Source organism: Notolabrus celidotus, chromosome 18 (genome assembly GCF_009762535.1).
Source record: "Notolabrus celidotus isolate fNotCel1 chromosome 18, fNotCel1.pri, whole genome shotgun sequence".
Lineage (NCBI taxonomy): Eukaryota > Metazoa > Chordata > Actinopteri > Labriformes > Labridae > Notolabrus > Notolabrus celidotus.
In genome coordinates, this window is record NC_048289.1 from 18,273,765 (window position 1) to 18,292,681 (window position 18,917).

An 18,917-nucleotide genomic window follows, 5' to 3' on the forward strand; every position below is an offset into this window, starting at 1 on the left:
ATTATGAGATTCAAGTCAAAATTCTGTTATTAAATGCAGAATTCTGAGATTAAAGACAGATTTCTGGGGGAAAAAGTCAGAATTCTGAGAAAAAAGTAAAAATTCTGAGACCAAAGTCAAGATTCTGAGATTAAAGTCAGAACTCTGAGATTTTGGTCAGAATTCTGAGATTAAAGTCAGAATTCTGAGAAAAGTGTCAAAATTCAAGAGATTCAATTCAAAATTCTGTGATTAAAGTCAGAACTCTGAGATTATGGTCAGATTTCTGAGATTAAAGTAAGATTTCTGGGGAAAAAGTCAGAACTCTGAGAAAAAAGTAAAAATTCTGAGACTAAGTCAGAACTCTGAGATTAAACTCAGAATTCTGAAATTATGGTCAAAATACTGAGAAAAAAGTCAAATTTCCTTAATCTCAGAATTCTGACCATCATCTCACAATTCTGACTTTTTTCTCATAAAAATAATAATATAATATAATATAATATAATATAATAACAACAAAAAATGACCTTAATTATTTTTGTTCAGTGGCCCTAATCCTCTTTCGTACTTTGTTTTTCTTCTCTTTTCACTATTCCCTTATGTGAGAAACAATTTGTTGCTTATTGTTTTTTTAATCTAAAGCATTATTCTAGAAAAAAAGGCTGATGTCGCCTTGTACCTGTCGTGTTTTGACGTCACACTAACGTCATCACTCTCGGGCTGTGATTGGCTGATACCGCCTCATCGTTTCTCCCGCAGTGGCCATATTTGTTGATGTGTCATATCAAAGTGACTTGTGGGGGCTATCAGCTGGTGAGGCAGAGAGAGCTCAAAGTTCAGTATTACAGTGAATGACTCTGCATTGAGCTTCATCATGGCGTCTTCGCATTCGGTGGGTGAAAATAAAACCATCTTTATAATGTAATTCATGTCAGATAGTAGCGTTAGCTTGGCTAGCTTAATGTGATCGGATTGCAAGCTAACGTCTCTTATCAGTGTTGCTAAGCTAGCTCAGCTCCATACAATATGTCAGTCTACACTTGAGCGTCAGATCTATTGGAACCACCCATTGTTAGTTTTTTGTGTTTAAGTGTGCAGTGTAAACGTGTTTCCTCATAACCTTGTCGTGGCTAGTTAAACAACGAACGAGTTTAAGTCAGTATTAGCAGAGCTGACGTTCATGAAAGCCTCGAAGTGTTGATTAAACAGCCCTAAATACTAGTGGCACATTAGCCTGTTGCTTTCTAACTACACAGGAACCAACCTAGGGTGTGTTTTCATTGAACTGGCTACTCTTGTTACGTTAACTACTTTCGACAGTAATATGAGATGACACCTGTCATTAGCATCCACATCCTTGTGTGTGCTTTAGCTGCTGTGCATCTACGGTGGCCCTGAAGGACAAAACACATTTACAAAAGATGAAGCACTTTTACAAAGTTGGAGATAAATTTACATTTTGGATTTTTTTTTTTACATTTTATAAAACAAACATCAGCAAAACACTTTTACCGAGGCCAAAACTTCGACGGCGTATTAGTGCCACTATAAAAGAAAAACAAATTTCAATTAGTAAAATTTATAGTTTATAAAGTCACAAATCTATGAGAAATCAAACTCGAAATTTTCGAGTTGTTTTGAGTCATACATTTTCAAGGAAAAACTTAAAATTTCTGAGATTATAAAGTTGTAGTACTTACAAATTTCGAGTTTTTAAAGACTTAAATCTGTGAGAAATCAAACTCAAGCTGCCCTGTGCCCATTTCACTGCATCATGGACCTACTTGACAGCCTCATCAAATTGTACTTCCTACTTGGACTCAGCAATAAGGGGATGCTACTGATTCTAGCCCAGAATAATCACATTATTATAAGCATCCAGACTTTGAAAAGACATTGCTGTATGTTGGGGCTTTTCAGAAGAAAGCAGCACACTGATCTGGAGGAGGTGATTGCGTTTATCCAACAAGAATAAATTAGAATAAGTAAACTTTTGAGAAAAAAACTTTAAAAATTTGAGTTTTCTTTCTCGAAAATTATTTTTTAAAATTTCTTTAAGTGGCCCTAAAACGCCGTCGTACAAAACATGTTACATGACTAAAACATGTTACATTAACCATAAATGGATCATGGTGAAAAACAAGGCATTTGGATTTTATGTCAAGACTTAACATTTCAATTCCTTACTTGTCTATAAGGATAAAAGAGGGACAACTAAAGTGAGTTCAGATGGTATTGACAAGTTGGATGATGCTGAGAGGCTTCAGGATAAGGAAACATGTAGCAGAGGAAGGGGGTCTGTGTCGTTTAATAGCTTTAAGTCAGTATCTACTTGAACTGTATTTAGCTTAACAATGAATTTCAGCTGTCTGTGGGCATTGCTGACAAATGAAACCACAGTAGATTCAATGGTTCAAGCCAACACTTAAACAGGGCTAGGCCAATGTTCTTTTTGGTATTTACATAGTTTGAGTGACTTCAGCCATAGTGGCTGGATAATTCTGAGATAAAGTGAACAAAAGCTGTGTTATCAAGCTCCATAAGTGCTGCATTTGTAATTCACAAAGCAGTATCATGTATTGTATCGTGTGTAATATTAATACACCACAGCCCTTGTACTTTTGATCATTTGTTGACGTACATCTAGATGATAGATTAAACCCTGTGAGGCTGTGTAGTGATCTTGAATGCCTCTCAGTTGTGTGACGTTTTTTGCTGCATGCCTTGAAGTGTCACTGCGTCACAAGTGTTGACAGGAACACACCTGAGTGGGTTTTAAAACCATTGAGTGTGTATTTCTGGCATGCTAGTGTGTGTTGCTTCAGGTAACAAATAAACGTGCAAATCACGCAAGATCTAACATGAGGAAATATGAGGCTTATTGTTGGGGTTATCAGGGGTTTTCCTGTCTTGACTGCAAACCACAAGCCACCTGGAATTTTGGGCTGCTCCCAGGAAAACTTTTACCACATGATTTCTGAAAACTGTTTATTAGACATTTTTTTGCTGACTCTGTGTCCCTCTTTTTTTTTTCTTCCTGTGTGTCTACCCTTACCCTTGTCTGTGGCAGATTTGAACCAGAGAGGGACCAAGGAGAAGCCTGGTCCTGCTTCAGATACACACATGATGGAAGGATCAGAGGCTGAATCTGTGCCAGAGGGTTTGCAACCAGAGAATCAGCTTCACAGCAGCAAATCCAAGATAGAAGATGAGGAGAAAATCTCTCACAACAGTGCAGACGGGGCAGAAAAGCTCAGTCAGGCAAAAGATGAAGCACAGGTTGACAGCAAATCAATCAGGACTACAACAGATGTTGATGTGGATACAAAGAGAAATGAGGAAGCTGAAATATGCAGACCGGACAATGTAGATGAGCGTGAGCTGGGTGCGAATACCAGCTCTGAAAGCACTTCTGTTGAAGGTGGGGTATTTTCACTTTCTAATGAGGTTGGTGGAGATTTGTCTGGCTCAGTTCCCATGATAAATAATGAGGTAGAAACCTCTCCATCCATTCTTGAAGGAACCATAGAACCCTTATTGACTTTTGATGAAGTGCAGGATTCGCACGCCACCTCTTCAAACAGCATGGAGCAGCCATCAGTCCTGCCCACAAATGGCTCCACTGAGCCGTCGCCTGCTTCAGCAGAGAGTCCATCATCCTCTTCCGTCCAGAGCACTTCCAAAAACTCCCCCACCGACTCCTCATCCACCTCTGGGATCTCTAATGGCCTATCTACCCCAGGTTCAGACACCGTCAGCTCCTCACTCGCTTCCAGCCCACAAACCGGCTCACACACCACAGTCCCCTCGCACGTCCTGTCGAGTCCATACGACACTGATTGCAGCCGAAAGCTTCTATCACAGATCCAGCGCTCGCTGTCACAGGAGTCGCTGCTGGATGAGCTGGAGTCCGAGCTGTTGTCTTGTCAGCTGCCTAAGGGGGAGAGTGGAGGTGAGAGGAAAGGAAGCCCACCCGTCAACGGTCTCCCTGCAGACCAGGAGGGCTGCATGATGGTCTTCGAGAAGTGTGTGCAGTACAAGTATGCACAGCAGGAGAAGGCTATTCAAAGGTAAACTGCAATTCCTGCTATGAACAAAACCACCTTCATCACATACATTTACTGCTTTTGGTTTTTCCTTATGTCTCAATTCACAGTTCAATCCATCAGCTTCATCAATTAGAGATAGCTTGAAAAATAACTGAATTGTACTTAAATCAATCTCCACTAAGCTCAAACAAAATAATTTATATTTTTTGGAAACATGAAACACAAAATTTTCTGTTCTGTCCTTAGGCCTGAAAAAAAAATTAAAGTCTGCAGAACTTTGTGTGGACTTGACCTCAGTTAATATTTCCTGCTTTTTTGTGGTGCATTTGTGTTTACAGGTTGCTTGAGGAAAACAAAAGGCATCAGGAGCTGATCCTGGGGATCTGTTCAGAGAAGGACAACATGAGGGACGAGCTGAAAAAGAAGGCTGAGATGGAAAAGCTGCACATGTCAACTATTAAAAAGGCTAGTGCCACTTTCTACAGTTTCTCTGCAATGATCATAGTTACATAGTGGATATTGGTTTCATGATCTCTTGATCAGAAAGACAGCATATTCTGTAACAGTAGCTACAATGAGTGTCTCTCCAGGCTATATCCTAACCCCATTTGAAACAATGGCAACATATTTATCATGTTTCTTAACAACAAGGAAACGCTCTACTGGGATGTATTGTCTGACTTCCTGCCTGTGGGCCAGAAATGAATTCTGTTTATTATGATTATTTTATAGCACCTGCATTTTTGCAAATATAATTTTTGCTGTAAAATGTTAATTTTTAGGTTTTTTTGAAAAGTGCTTAATTGAAAGCAGATTTAAAAATGAAAACAAACATGAGGGCTTTAAAGAACTTTTGATACTTGGCAGATATTTGCCAACCAGAAAAGTTGTGTTAACCCTCCTGTTCTGTTGCGGGTCAAATTGACCCTTTTTAAAGATCAAAAATCCCAAAATTGTTAAAAGTATTTTTTTGGTATGAAACTGCTGCTTGGCTTAATAGGTGAAACCAACATATAAAATAAAAACGGTTGATTTGCAAACCCCCCCTGCATGTTTATAGATATACTGTTTGTGGGTCAATTTGACCCAGCAGTCAAAGTGGAGGCTAAAAGGGGTCAGAAGTGTCAAATACTAGTTGTTTCTTTGCAACTGTATGACATATTTCACACACGCACACACACACACACACACACACACACACACACACACACACACACACACACACACACACCCTATTACCATTAATTTTCATTAAAAACAAGTGAGATCTGTTAGAATTAAAGAACACCATTGCACTAATATTGATTCAAGTGGTTAGTAATGGAGTTAATAATGAGATTAGAATAATGTTTATTGGGATTTTTTGGGGTTCTGACACTTTTGGATAATTAAATATGCCCCGCGTTAAATTGACCCAGGAACATTATTGCTGTTCCTGAGAAACAAACATAACAGGAGGGTTAATGCAACACTGCTTCATTTAAAGGTCAGAACTGCACAGAAGAAGCATGTTTATTGTATTTTAATTTGGTCAAATAAACAACAAGATTTATAGAATTCTTTGAAATATGTTTTAAGAGAATTAGGAAACATGTATCCAAAACAAACTGTGAATAATCATGTAAAGCTTCAGAGCTTCCATACATTAAACTCATTGATCTCCTAAAGTAAACAACAAGAAACAGAAAGCTTTAACACATGTAAAACTCAAGGACTGATTCCCTTTCATCTAAAGGCTTTGCTTCATTTCGAGGGCAACGCAGAGGACAAATGGTGTCACAATGATCCTCCAATTTAATCTGGATTCCTCGCCCGGTGCAGCTGGTAATTAGGGAAGTCAAACAATGCGGCCTCGAGGAGAGAGAGGGACAGGGACGCAGAGCTCTGATTACGAGCATTCAACATGCATCATATGCATGAAATGCTGCATTCATTTATGGGAGTTGTGTGTGTTTTAGAGCGTCTCCTTGTTTGTGCGACATACCCTTTTATAGACAAAGTTCAACCATGTTCATAGCAGGTCAAAACACGTGTACATCCTTATTAGTGACTGGATCTATATGCATTGAGTGCTTTCATTTCTGTTGCTAAGGATACAGTAATTTGGTCATGCTTTATTGGTAACAGCATTTGTTTGAGCGCTGTGCAAGCTCTTTAGTGTATAGGAGGGATTTTTATGTCATGGATCTAATGTATGCTTTTCCCACTCATTGGTTTTGGCTTGATAGATTTTTTTTCTAAGGCAATTCTGCAGCAGTTTTAGCTTTATCAGGAGCAGTAAGATAAACATCAGATCATGTGTCTGACACAAGGGTAGAAGCTAATATTATCAGACAAATCAGCCAATCAATCTTTTTAGTCATATTGTACCGTAAGAATATCTGATCTTGTAACAGAACAATGTCAAAGTGCATCCCCCTATACTTCTCACTTCTAGATGTATTTGCATCTAACATCTTGCACCAGGTGTCATCCTGTGTTGCAGGTTAACCCAGGTGTGGCCCAGGCTTTACATGTTGCCCAACAACATGCTCACCCTGTCTTTAATACTCCTGTCTCTGCAGTTAGAGGGTAGGGTGGAGGAGCTGCTAAGAGAGCTGAAGGAGTCGCGGGACAGGATGGCCCATCAGGATCATGTGGCTAAGGGCACCCTCCAGCAGATGCAGAAGGAGATGACGTTCAGGCTGGAACAGGTAAAACTGGAACCCACATACTGTACGAGTCTTTGATAAGCTGGTCATAGCAGCTTAGTTTCACCCTGTCTGATCCTTATTTGCATGTCTGGGCCTGTTGTGTTTTTGGTTGGTACAACACCCTTGGGTTGCTGGACTGAATACTTCCATTATAATGTTTGTACTTAAAAATATCACACTCTATCTGAGGGCAGTTTTTGTTCCAGTATTTATTTACTCTATTAGAATATCTGGATTGATTTGTCTTTAAGTTGTATATTTGGAGACAGTGGAGATATGTCCCCCCTATACATGGTTAACTGGGCTGAAACTTGGATTATGAAAATACAAAAAAGGCGTTTATTTTTGACACAACATATAATGGGATACCCACTAGGAGTATTGTGGATGAATTTACATGAGCTCAGAGCAGCTTCTGTGGTCAGAGTGATCCCACTAATGGGTGCTTGTCCAAAACAAAAAAATGAGCAACAGCAGACTCAGGCACTCAATGATGATATTTTAAACCACAACACAGCATTCTGCTGCAGCTCAGAATCCTCCACAGCACACTCCAGAACATCAATAAAATATAGAAGTAAATTCTCTACATAACACATGTAAAACTTTACATTTGTCTACAAAATAAAACTGTTAATGTCTTGAAACATTTAAAATCTTAAGTGTTTCTCAAACGTCCAATATAACCTCCTTTTCTTTCAGTGAGGGTCAGAGGTAACTGGTAAATAGATTTAGTGAGGTTTCTGATGACTTCTCTACACTGACTCTGTGCGCTGCACCTTGTATGGCTTTCCAAAGATGCGCTTTTGGGCTGTATTTCTTGCTATTAGTGTAAATTATCTTCTTTATTATTGACCACAAGTTCTCAGTTGGGTTGAGATCCAATACTGCTAAAGCTGTATTGTAAAGCTCAGAAAATATATCCAAGTATCTTTTGAAGACATTTACACAAACCAGCAGCTGAACGGTCAAAGTCCTCACCCACATAACTCATGTTGTTGCAGATTTGATCACTTGTTAAACCAAGAGTGCAGAAAAGCACATTTTTCATCCATGAGGTGTGCACACCTGGCCCATGTCATGTTGGGTTCCTTTCACTTGACAGTTTTGTCACACTTCACAATTTTTTAATTTCACCGTTCAGTGAACAATACAAGGTACATTTGGCACTCAGCCACTCCTTTAAGCCCTTTTCCCAGTGTCAGACCTGCTCTGTATTATGAAGGCAACTCAGTCTTAATCTGCTTTTGCCCCCCAAGGTGTATCTTTATCTTTTCACCTCCTCATTCTGGTGCCAAAAGCTATTTTTATTAAGTCATATTTTTCAACACAGAAATGCAGAAGAGCTCTTACAGCTCTTACTGCTCCATTTAGCGCCTCTCTCCTCCTGCTCTCCCCAACGTCCACTTGTTAGAGCCGTGGTAAAGAGCTGCCACAGGAACATTGAACTGTTAACCTACAGCTAAGAAATGGTACATATACGAGCGTTTCACTGGGATGAGGAATGAACATATTAGTGTGAAATGTCAATACACGAGGTACATTAATCCTCCTGTGCTGGTCAGTTACTTCAGATAAAGACAGAACATTGTAACTTTTTGTTACTTTTTTTTTTCATTTTATTAGCTTATATATTTATTGCATTTTCTATTTGCATGTTTCATTAATGTAAAACCGGATCTCACTTTTTATTGGCAACTAATTCAAACTTGTTGAAAGTCCAAACAGCTTTAGGATTAAACCTTAAGAGGATCAACAAAAAAATAACAGCAACTGTTTTGCCAACAGTTTGGTTATTTCAGCCACTTTCATGCAAAAGTACATAGTGTGAAAAATAATATAAACCTAACCCAGTGACACAAACTTTGATTTCAGGTGAACAAGAAGTCCGATGAGGCGCGCCAAGAAAAGGAGGCCATGGTGATGAAGTACGTCCGTGGGGAGAAAGAGGCCCTGGACCTGAGGCGGGACAAGGAGAGCTTAGAGAAGAGGCTGAGAGAAGCGACGAAAGAGGTAGACCGCCAAGCGCTGCGAGGAAACCAGCTGGCTCAGGAGAAAGGTCGATTGCAGCAGCTCTATGATGCTAAGGTAAGCTTAAAGTGCCTTGTGGAAGCTATGCAGGCAGAATGCATCAACATATGGTGTTGTTGATCAGGTTTTATTAGCTTTTAGCTTAAAAGTCAACTGCAAATGGAAATAAAACACTCGTTTTAAAGGTGACATATCACGCTTTTTTCATCAATATATATTGGTCTAAGAGGTCCCCAAAACATGTCTTTAAAGTTTATGCTCAAAAAAACACTTTGAAATCAGATTTTGGCATGCCTGAAAAGTCCTTTTCTTCAGTCCTCCTCAGAACACTCTGTTTTCCCTCTGACCACGCCCCCTCCGGAAGTGGATGTGCCTCGGCTCTCCAGCACGTTGATCTAATGTTTACATGTTGGCTGAATATACACGGCTGCTCAGAGATCACGTTACTTCAACCCTCTGAATCTGATCCTGACGGAGAGGCGCCTGTAGCAGGACCTTTCTGAAGGATTGGTCATAGATTTAGTGTTTCTTGTTTTATTTATCAGTATGTAGACGTGTGTCTTGGTACACAGCTACGAACATGTAGCTATGTGGCTATGCTAACTAGCGCTAGCACTTATCCATGATAAATAAAAATCATCCACTAGATCTTCAAATCTGCAGACGTGGGGAGTAAAACCGACCTCTGCCAGAAAGGCAGCAGGACCTTTTATGAAGGATTGGTCACAGATTTAGTGTTTCTTGTTGTTTTATTTGTCAGTATGCCGACGTGTGTCTTGGTACACAGCTACAGCTACAGCTATGAACATGTAGCTATGTGGCTATGCTAATTACAAGAGCACTTATCCATGACAAATAAAAATCATCCACTAGATCTTCAAATCTGCAGACGTGGGGAGTAAAACCGACCTTTGTGTTTATTAAGACAGACTACAACTAGCATGCCTCCCTCCTAAGCTCCTTGTTAGCACACATTTGTGCAGGTAATGAAAAACGGAGGAGGGATTCAGTATTATTTTATACAGTCTATGGGCTGAACAGGCTCCGAGCTCTGACTCCGTGACAGACCGGATATTGTTGTTACGTAACAAAAACACGGAAGTCTGAAACGGCTCGTTTCACACACATTTACAGAAAGGTGTAGAAATCAAAACAGGGGCAGAATGGAATTTTTTCATTCTCGGGGGGTTTGTAGACATGCCAGGGACACATATTTCAGGTAGAGAACCATTAAAAAGTCAATTTTGCATGATATGTCACCTTTAATGAATGTGTATGGTATAACTCCTCATAGTGTTCTTAAAGTGATAGGTTCATTGGGCCTCATTCACTAATAAGTGCGTAGAAATGTTCTTACTCTGCGCATAAAATAAGTGCTTACCCAAAATCACCGTCGGATTCATGACTCGTGCGTACCAGCCAATTTTGTTCTCTCCACCGTGTATACATTAGTGAATCAGAATCATTCTAAATTGACAGGCCCGTGCCCGCAACATGCAATCACCATACTACCATGCCCCAATTCATCCATGTAAGGACATCTGTTCGGTGCATCAAGACGCTGAATTTCACCTCGGCAGAGAGAGAGGTTATTGTTGCGGAGGTTGAGGCAAGAAAACCAACACTTTTCCGAAGCGTATCAGCAGGAGTCACCATGACAAAAACAAAATGAAGCCAGGGTTTCTGACTGAGGCTGTTAATGCTGTGTCTCCTGAGGTTCCCACCGTGGCTCAGGTTAAGAGAAAAAGGTTTGATATTAAAGTGAAGGCAAAAAAAAAAGACTAGCAGAACAGAAACGAAGGAAGGAAACTGGAGGAGGACAAGGATCACCTGATCTGACAACTCAGGATTAAAGAATAATAATAATGCATTTTATTTATAGGTGCCTTTCTTGGCACTCAAGGTCACCATACAACATTAAAACAAACAGAGGTTAAATAACAATAGTAAAATACAATTTAAAAAGTTTTAAGTGAATGGACAGAGGAGTTGTGGTCAGATGGAGTAAGCCAGTTTAAACAGATGAGTTTTGAGTTTGGATTTAAAATGTGGGAGTGAATCAGTATTACGGAGGTCAGATGGGAGAGAGTTCCAGAGCTGGGGGGAGCAGGGGGGACAGTGAGATGGATGGAGGAGGAGGAGGATCTGAGGGTGCGGACGGGTGTGGCAGTATGGAGGGGGTCAGAGAGATATGGAGGGGCGAGGTTGTGTATGGATTTGAAGGTGAGGAGAAGTATTTTGTAGTTGATCCGGTCTGTGATGGGGAGCCAGTAGAGCTGTTGCAGGATGGGTGTGATGTGGTGGATGGAGGCGAATGCCTACGATTATTGGAGACACAGGAATATGTTCCCGAAATGAGGATGAAAGTGATGATATTAAACCGTCGACTAATGGTAATTCATTTAATTTATGAACACGGGACGCCAGAATTATCTTTCACACTTTCCCAGGGGCATAGAGTAACTTGCCAGCAGCTGTGTCCAAACACAACAAACAATTTTCGGGACTCGCAAATAGAGTCATAAGCCAGGCTATATCTCACATATAAACAACAACATTTTAGCATAAACAGGATAGAGACTTAAGCTAAATATAACTAGACATCCGTTTCTTAGAGCAGGGTTCCCAAACTGGGGGTTGAGACACCCTGGGGGGTCGCGAGACACAAATGGGGGGTCGTGGGATGTCTTCCAGAATGTTTTTTTTTTTTTTTTTTTTATAAAGTTGTCTAAAATAGTACATTTTACCCATCATACTAAAAAAAATATCGACAAAAATAGTAGCTAACCTTGAAATGAAACCTTGGAAATAGAAAATGTGATGAGTTTTCTGCCTTTCTTTTTGCCAGATGGCTATACGACAGTCATCTGGCTCTTCTCTTTTACTGAAATTACTTTAAATATGTCATGCATTTAGTTAAAAGAGTATGTGTTTACATTTTCTGAGAAAGTTGGTCGTCATCATTTGTGCGTACGCATGGTCTGAGGAAGTTCTGATTTTGTTTGCAATCTAAGAACAAATTCAAGTAAGAATATTGATGAATCCCAGATTTGTGCTTCAAACGTTCGTACGCACAGTTTAAGCACGTATTACTGAATGAGGCCCATTGAATTTATAATAATTGACCACCATGCACATGAAAATCTTATGTAGCTACCTTACTATCCCAACCTCACATGCCTTTATCTCAATGTTTATGTTTTACATTGGGTTCTGAAAGATGTAGCCATCGCTGTTTGGTGCAAACAGATACACCTTAATCTTTGTAGCTCTGGACTTAGTCTTATCACACATTAAAACAAAGTATCTTAACCCAGCTTTGAGATCTGTTTGCTCTTCTGTCCAATGACATTGTTTTGGTTTCGTGTTTTCAGGAGGGCGAAGTTAGCAGGCTGACCCGGGAAGTGGAAAAGTTGAAGGAAGAGGTCAACTCGCATCTGATTAAGGTGAAATGGGCCCAGAACAAGCTAAAGAGTGAGGCGGAGGCGCATAAGGTAATACACTTGTGCTATTTTTATATTCATTTTGTGTTAATCAAGTCATGTTTAAATGCATCAATGACCTCACTGCAGACACTAAAAATCACATGCCAGAGATTCACTGGTTATAAAAGAATGAATTTAGGCATTAGTATGTCTGATACCTTTAGCTATATTAAGATGTTGCAGCTCTAAGTATGCCGTGTACAAATTGCCTCAATCAGTTAGAAAGAACAAGCTTCATTTTTCTGGTTGCTTTTCTTCATTTAGTCCTCAAACCTTGGCTGTTGTTTGTCAAAGCTGTGCGCCCTCTTCTAAGCACCTCCTGGATATAAACGACATCCCCTTTAGTCATTTTATCTTTAGAGGCTCTGCGGAAAAAAAAAACACGATTAGTCGTGTATCTTCAATTTTCAGAGGGCGAAATGAAATGGACTGAAAATGGTGCAGTAATGATCCTGCGAGGAAATCATCATTAATGTTTCTATTTTTGAAAACGTCTATTACAAAATGTTTCCTTTTATATTCAACCGCCTCCAAACAAATACGCAGCTATAAACAAAAGGGAGAGCTCAGTGAGCGGTAGAGGCCCAAGGAGCTGAGTCACTGATGTTTCCGTTTGCAGTGGTTTGTGTGGTTTTGCATGAGTGTGTGTAAATCACTCTTATGTGTGTATGTTAGTATTTGACAGAAAGAGTAGTCGTAAAAGCAGGAAGCTCTTCACAAATCATTGTTATAGCTTTCAACATCACAGGATTCTCTTTGAAGTGAAAGGTCTGGGTTTTTTTTTTCAGTTTCAAAATCATGTATGTTTATATAATTATATGTGATTCTGTCTGCAGGACACAAAAGACAAACTGCGAGAGACCACGTCCAAACTGGCCCAGGCAAAGGAAGAGACTGAGCAGATCCGAAAGAACTGCCAGGACATGATCCGAACATACCAGGTCTGTGAAATTTATCACCTAGATAAATAACGTCGGCCAACATTCTCGTGCCTGAGCAAACCTTCTTGTCCATGTCTGAGAAACTGAGTATATTTGCATGGAATTGATGTAGGCAGAAGCATGTTTTTCTTGGCTGGGTCGCCTCAGTAAGCCCACTCACTGAATGAATCGGCAAGATAAGAAGGAAACTGATCAAATGTGAGGAAAAGATGCTGTTTAACTAAATTAAATGCAGACAGATTGATTGTGCCCCTGGAGAATGGCAGTTTTCATTTAAACCTTATGATGGTAGTAAAGAGCTGTGCTGGGAAGATTAATTAGGGGTACTGTATTCATTCATCAGCATTTTGTTATCAGAGCAGACTCAGACAGTGAGGGGAGACAACATTAGAATGAAACATGATGATGTAAAAATCCAAGAGAAAACAAAGCAGAGTACATTAGGCGTGTTTAATGTTTTTTACGTAACTATTTGTTGCCATAACTGAAAAGAGAATCAGACTGTTGCTTTCACAATACAGCTTCAAAGAAAAAAACTCCCGCTGTTTATCGTGCTTTACATTTTCATGACAACTTTCCATGCATTTAACTTAACAGTCAGCTGGGTCTGGACAATCAATCAATCAATAAATCAATCAAGCTTTATTTATATAGCACCTTTCATTCAAATCAAATGCAACCCACAGTGCTTTACAGCGATTGAAAACAAGAAAGAAGCCGAAATAAAACAATGTCAAGACATATTTAAAAAATAATAATAATAACAATAATAATAACAATAATAACAATAATAATAATAATAATAATAATAACAATAATAATAATAATAATAATAATAATAATAACACAAATAGTAATAATGAAAATTACCTTTAAGATATAATGAAATAAAATAGAGACTAATGCACACCAACAATAAAATGTGTTATTAAAATAAGTTAAAGCATCAAAATTAAGAATACAAATAGTTCAAATAGATTTAAAAAGGGTAGAGATAAGAGTTGAAAATAAAACTAAGGCTAAAAGTATCAATAAAACTGAGTAGACAAATAAAATAAATAAATGAATGAATAAATAAATAAAAATAGAATTAGATAACAGTTAAAATTACTAAAATAATAAAGCAACATTTAAACCAATATTACAGTAAAAGGTAAGTAATAAAATTGTTAAACCCTACAAGGACAAAGGTGTCAATGTTTGCCACTTTAACTTCATCAATTAGCAGCTAAACTGATTCTCTGCCATGCTGACTTTTGGCCAAAACAGCATTTGCTTTATCTCCTACAAGGTCTGATCATCACCAAAGTTTGTGAATAACTTAACTTTTTTTTAATCATTATTATTATTTATATTCATTACACTTGTGCTACAGCTTGCTTTAAAGTTTGCTTGTTGCTGTAAGTGAGGCATATAGTATGAAACAGTCACATCTCTTGAATCCTTTTCTATCAGTAGATGTGTACTCATACCTTAAAAGAGATATATTTATTTTGTGCAAATTTAAAACAAATGTATGAAAGGGGCCTGATAATGGAAGGCTCTACCTCCCATACTAGGTACCACGAGCATTCCTGCATAACAGGAGCATAATATTCTAGAGCAGGGGTTCTCAACCTTCTTAGCCTGCGACCCCCAAAATATAGGTTGCCAAAGACTCGCCAGACCCAGTATCCGTAGAAGTGATTATATGTTGCTTCATACTTCATGGACATGTGGCTGTGTTTCCTGTTCTGTTATGAATTAACCTGCTGCTAATGATGCTTTTGTTACTAAAACTAACTCTACTAACTCTAACCCAAACCTTAGGAGTCATCTGGCAACAAAAAAGGCAGAATACTAATGAAAAAAATGTGTATTTGCAAGGTTTAATCTCTAATTTACTATTTCTGATGTTATTTGTCAAGAATGAGTGAAATATGCAACTTAAGATTACTTAAGAGAAAAAAAAACAACCTGGAAGACATCTCAAAAGGTGGTCCCGACCCCACTTTGGGAACCCCTGTTCTAGAGTATGAGCTGATAAGGATATGATGGTACCTGAGCATTTTGAGCTTTGTAAGTCCAAAGACGGATTTTAGATTGTGTTGAAGATTTTAGAGGGAGCCTGTAAAGAGAAACTTCCTGGAGAGAGATCTGATCCATTTCGTAGTTATTGTCAGCACATGTGCTGCAACTAGGGATGCACGATGTTGAATTTTTTGCCGATATCCGATATGCCGATATTTTACAACTCATTTAGCCAATTACCGATACCGATAATTTTGTCCCACACACCTAATTGCAGAGATCATCAATTCTCTTCTGTATTGGAATTAGCGTACAGTATTATGGTGATACTCTTATAACATTTGTTATGTACTATTCATTTCTTGTGCAAAATAAGAAAAATATAATCAGATTTAGATACACTTTTTGTCATACTGGTTAAAATGATCTTTATGTCCTGATGGCAATCAATACATGATGTGTTCCTAAAAAAGAGTGAAAGAAAACTGCTATCTACAGCCGGAGTAAACCTGGGAAAAACACCAACCAATCACTGTTTTTTGGCTCCCCAAATTTTAAACCAATCAAATCCCGTCCAGCCGTTCTGCCCTCCTCCTGCGCGTACATTTCCCCGGCGTGCACTCCTCCGAGTCCCCGTCTCCTGCCTCTACTTCCCCTGACTCTATTTACTGCCCCTCTCGCTCGTCCTGGGGCCTGTCCCCTCTGACCTGATGAGGTGCTTTGCTCAGGACTGTAGTCCGGATCAGAGTCTAAAAAGCTCTCACCAACAAGCAGAATAATTAATGACGTTCAGTAAGTCCTACAGAAAATATATATTTATTGTAGCGTCCGTCCGGACGCTGTAGTGATGATGAGCCAATTCGTGAACACGTTGATCTTTAATAACCGGTCACTGTCGGCCGTGATCACGCCCAACCAACAAAGCAACAATCAATGTTTGAATGAATGAAGAACTTCTCCTCTTGTCTCTCCTCTCTCCCACTCGCACACTCTACACCTCTCCTGATGCCTTCACTAACCGTCAACACTGTAGGAATTAAGAACATCTACACTGAACACGTTTAACAAACAGTAGAGCTGTTACAGTATTATATATGTGTTATAACTTTTCTCCTGATATTGTGTCACCAGTACAACTGGATAATGCTAGCATGATAGTTGTGAGTACTAACAGCAGCCATATTTGTTTGTGTTTTTAACTTTCACTATGATAATGTTTTGGTGAGGACCGGTTTTGAATCAGTCACGATCATATCGTCGAGAATCAGCGGCGCTCATGCATATGAGCGGGGGGCGTCGTTTTGGAGGAGCTCCGAGGGAGGAGGGGAGGGGTTAGACGGAGTCATGAGGAAAAGCTACATTCAAATTCATGCTCGTTTTCCGAGACTACCAACCCCAGCTTTAATACTTAAAACTGCATCTTTATTTATGACAATTGTTTTCAAACAAAATTCATACAAAAAGATACATCCTACTTAAAACTTGGAAGATGCTCTCCCTGAGACAATCATAACAAAACCCACAACCAGGGCAAATTTGGCCAATTTCACATTTGACATAGTAAGTAAACCTAACCTCTGTTCACAGGAAACATGTGAAAAGTGCAACTGTACAGCAATTAAACCCAAATTAAATAAAATGGTTTACTCTTTGACAGTAAATGTGCCTAAATTAGTCAGCTACATGTACCTTACAGACTGCTGCTTAAATTCAAATTTAACCTAAAACATGAGCCCAACATGTGTGCAGCAGCCCATTATTTTATTGGTTAATTATATCGGTGGATATCAGCGTGTTTGCCGATATCTGATAGTTCATTTAAAAGCCAATATCGGCCGATACCGATAATGTGCTGATAATATTGTGCATTCCTAGCTGCAACATTTCAAAGCAGCTGAAGTCTCTTTAACTTAAAGGGTGCTCTGATAATCAGTAAAACTGCAATAATCCAATCCAGAAGTAACGGATGTATGGACTTGTGTTTCTGCATCATTTTGACATAGGATCTATCTGAGTTCTGTAGAGTAGTGGGGTGATTGTAGATGAATGGCGAATCATTAACTTGAACAAAATCATACTTGGCCTGTGTGATGACCAAAGGGTGTTCAGTGTGGGGCTTGTAGTCAATCAGATGAGAGGCTCTTGGCGAAAACAAGCAGCGCTTCTGGTGCCAAGCAATTGCCCCTTCCAAATAGACAATGATACCACAAAACGATTGAGTTGAACTGAAACCAAAATTACCCCCAGATATCTTCGTAGCAAACATATTAATTATGCTTTGTTTTCTCATTAGCATTACAAGTGGCTTCATTTTGCCCGCTGTGTATAACACATGAATCCCTCTCTCTCTTCTAGGCTAGCCTCCTCTTTACACCAGCCCATCTGTTACCGCTGTTTCAACCGTCTAATTCTCTCCCTTGTCTCGATTCTTGTCTTGTTTTTCAATCTTGTCCTCCTCTGCCCTGCAGGAGTCAGAGGAACTCAAGTCCAACGAGCTGGATGCTAAACTGAGGGAAACCAAAGGAGAGCTGGAGAAACACAAGCAAGAGCAGACAGACCAGTTAGAGGTGCAGAGACAAACACTCTTTCAGGACTCTTTAAGCATGAGCTCTCAAATGAGATGAGAAAAATGTGAAGATAAGCAGTGTCACTGTTTAATTCAGTTGTTTACATGCTTGCTGTGTGTCTACTTTGTTTGTGAATGTGTTCCAATTTCCATCTATTAGAAAATCCACCAGGGACAAAACAAAACACCAGTGCACCTTAGACGTTTATTCAAAGTTGCATACGTTGATTCTGCCAGGACATTAATCAACCTTTTATTGATTGTATCCGTGCCGTCTCCACTGGTATAAATGTCTATTCTCAGCTGTTGTCATCGCTTTAAGAGATGTAATTGTCTTAAGTAGGAATGAGTAACACTCTCATAGCCTCTGCGGGCAGACAAGCATGCACAGAGTGACAGACGTGGACTCGGTCCAAACACAGTGGCCTGTTTTTCTCTCTTCCCCGTTCAGGGAATCACACTTAAAAATAAATGGCCTAGAAATAATCAATACAAAAGCAGCGCCTCTCAACAACAACCCTGAGTAAAAACAGCCGTTTCTCTTCCCCGCCTCACAGTCTGGTTTGTTTATTCATGTAGTTTACATGTCAGAATGTTGGAAGACATTATAAACGCAATCATTTTAAATTTACGATGTTGATCTTAAGTATTTGGACCCTGACGCTTATTTTAATGGCAGTTTTAACTACAAATTACTCCATTTTAACACATATCTCTGCCCCACAGTCATAAAATGTTGCCAAAGCCTGTGTTTAGGTGCATTTCGACCAAAAGTTCCAGGGTCATTTAGCCCCTGGAACTACTTTCCCCTGACATAAAGGCTTTTTTCGACTGGAGGAACTTTACCCCTGAACTACATGCATCTCTCCCAGTGTTTTAAAAGTGACCCTGTAAACTGGAGACCTTCAGCTGAATGTAACAGTGTTTGTGGAGTTTACACAGTTGTTGAAACACATAGGGAGTTTTAAGATTCAATATCCTCATCAGATAAGTATATAATGATCGTCCAAAGACGTTTATGAGTGATGCATCTGGCTGGAAGTTGGCAGTTAACACTGTGTTTAAACCAAAACACTGGCGATCTCTGCCACGGCATTTTCGAGTTAAAAAGGATTTTAAAGCCGTGTTGAAATGTCTTTGCTACTCGCGCTTATCTCCTC

The 18,917-nt window shown here is 39.3% G+C and overlaps 1 protein-coding gene across 2 annotated transcripts in view; it reads left to right on the top strand.

Annotated features, from left to right (window-relative positions):
- Positions 1-741: 741 nt before the first annotated feature.
- ccdc186 (coiled-coil domain-containing protein 186) overlaps positions 742-18,917 on the top strand; it is a 45,876-nt gene continuing 27,700 nt past the window's right edge. For both annotated transcript variants that reach the window (XM_034707952.1, XM_034707953.1), the window contains exons 1-8: positions 742-874; positions 3,053-4,052; positions 4,370-4,496; positions 6,596-6,724; positions 8,600-8,812; positions 12,130-12,249; positions 13,077-13,181; positions 17,660-17,758. In XM_034707952.1, the coding sequence (XP_034563843.1) occupies positions 3,106-4,052; positions 4,370-4,496; positions 6,596-6,724; positions 8,600-8,812; positions 12,130-12,249; positions 13,077-13,181; positions 17,660-17,758 (1,740 nt within the window). In that variant the 5' untranslated portion in view covers positions 742-874; positions 3,053-3,105. The remainder of the gene's footprint in view (positions 875-3,052; positions 4,053-4,369; positions 4,497-6,595; positions 6,725-8,599; positions 8,813-12,129; positions 12,250-13,076; positions 13,182-17,659; positions 17,759-18,917) is intronic.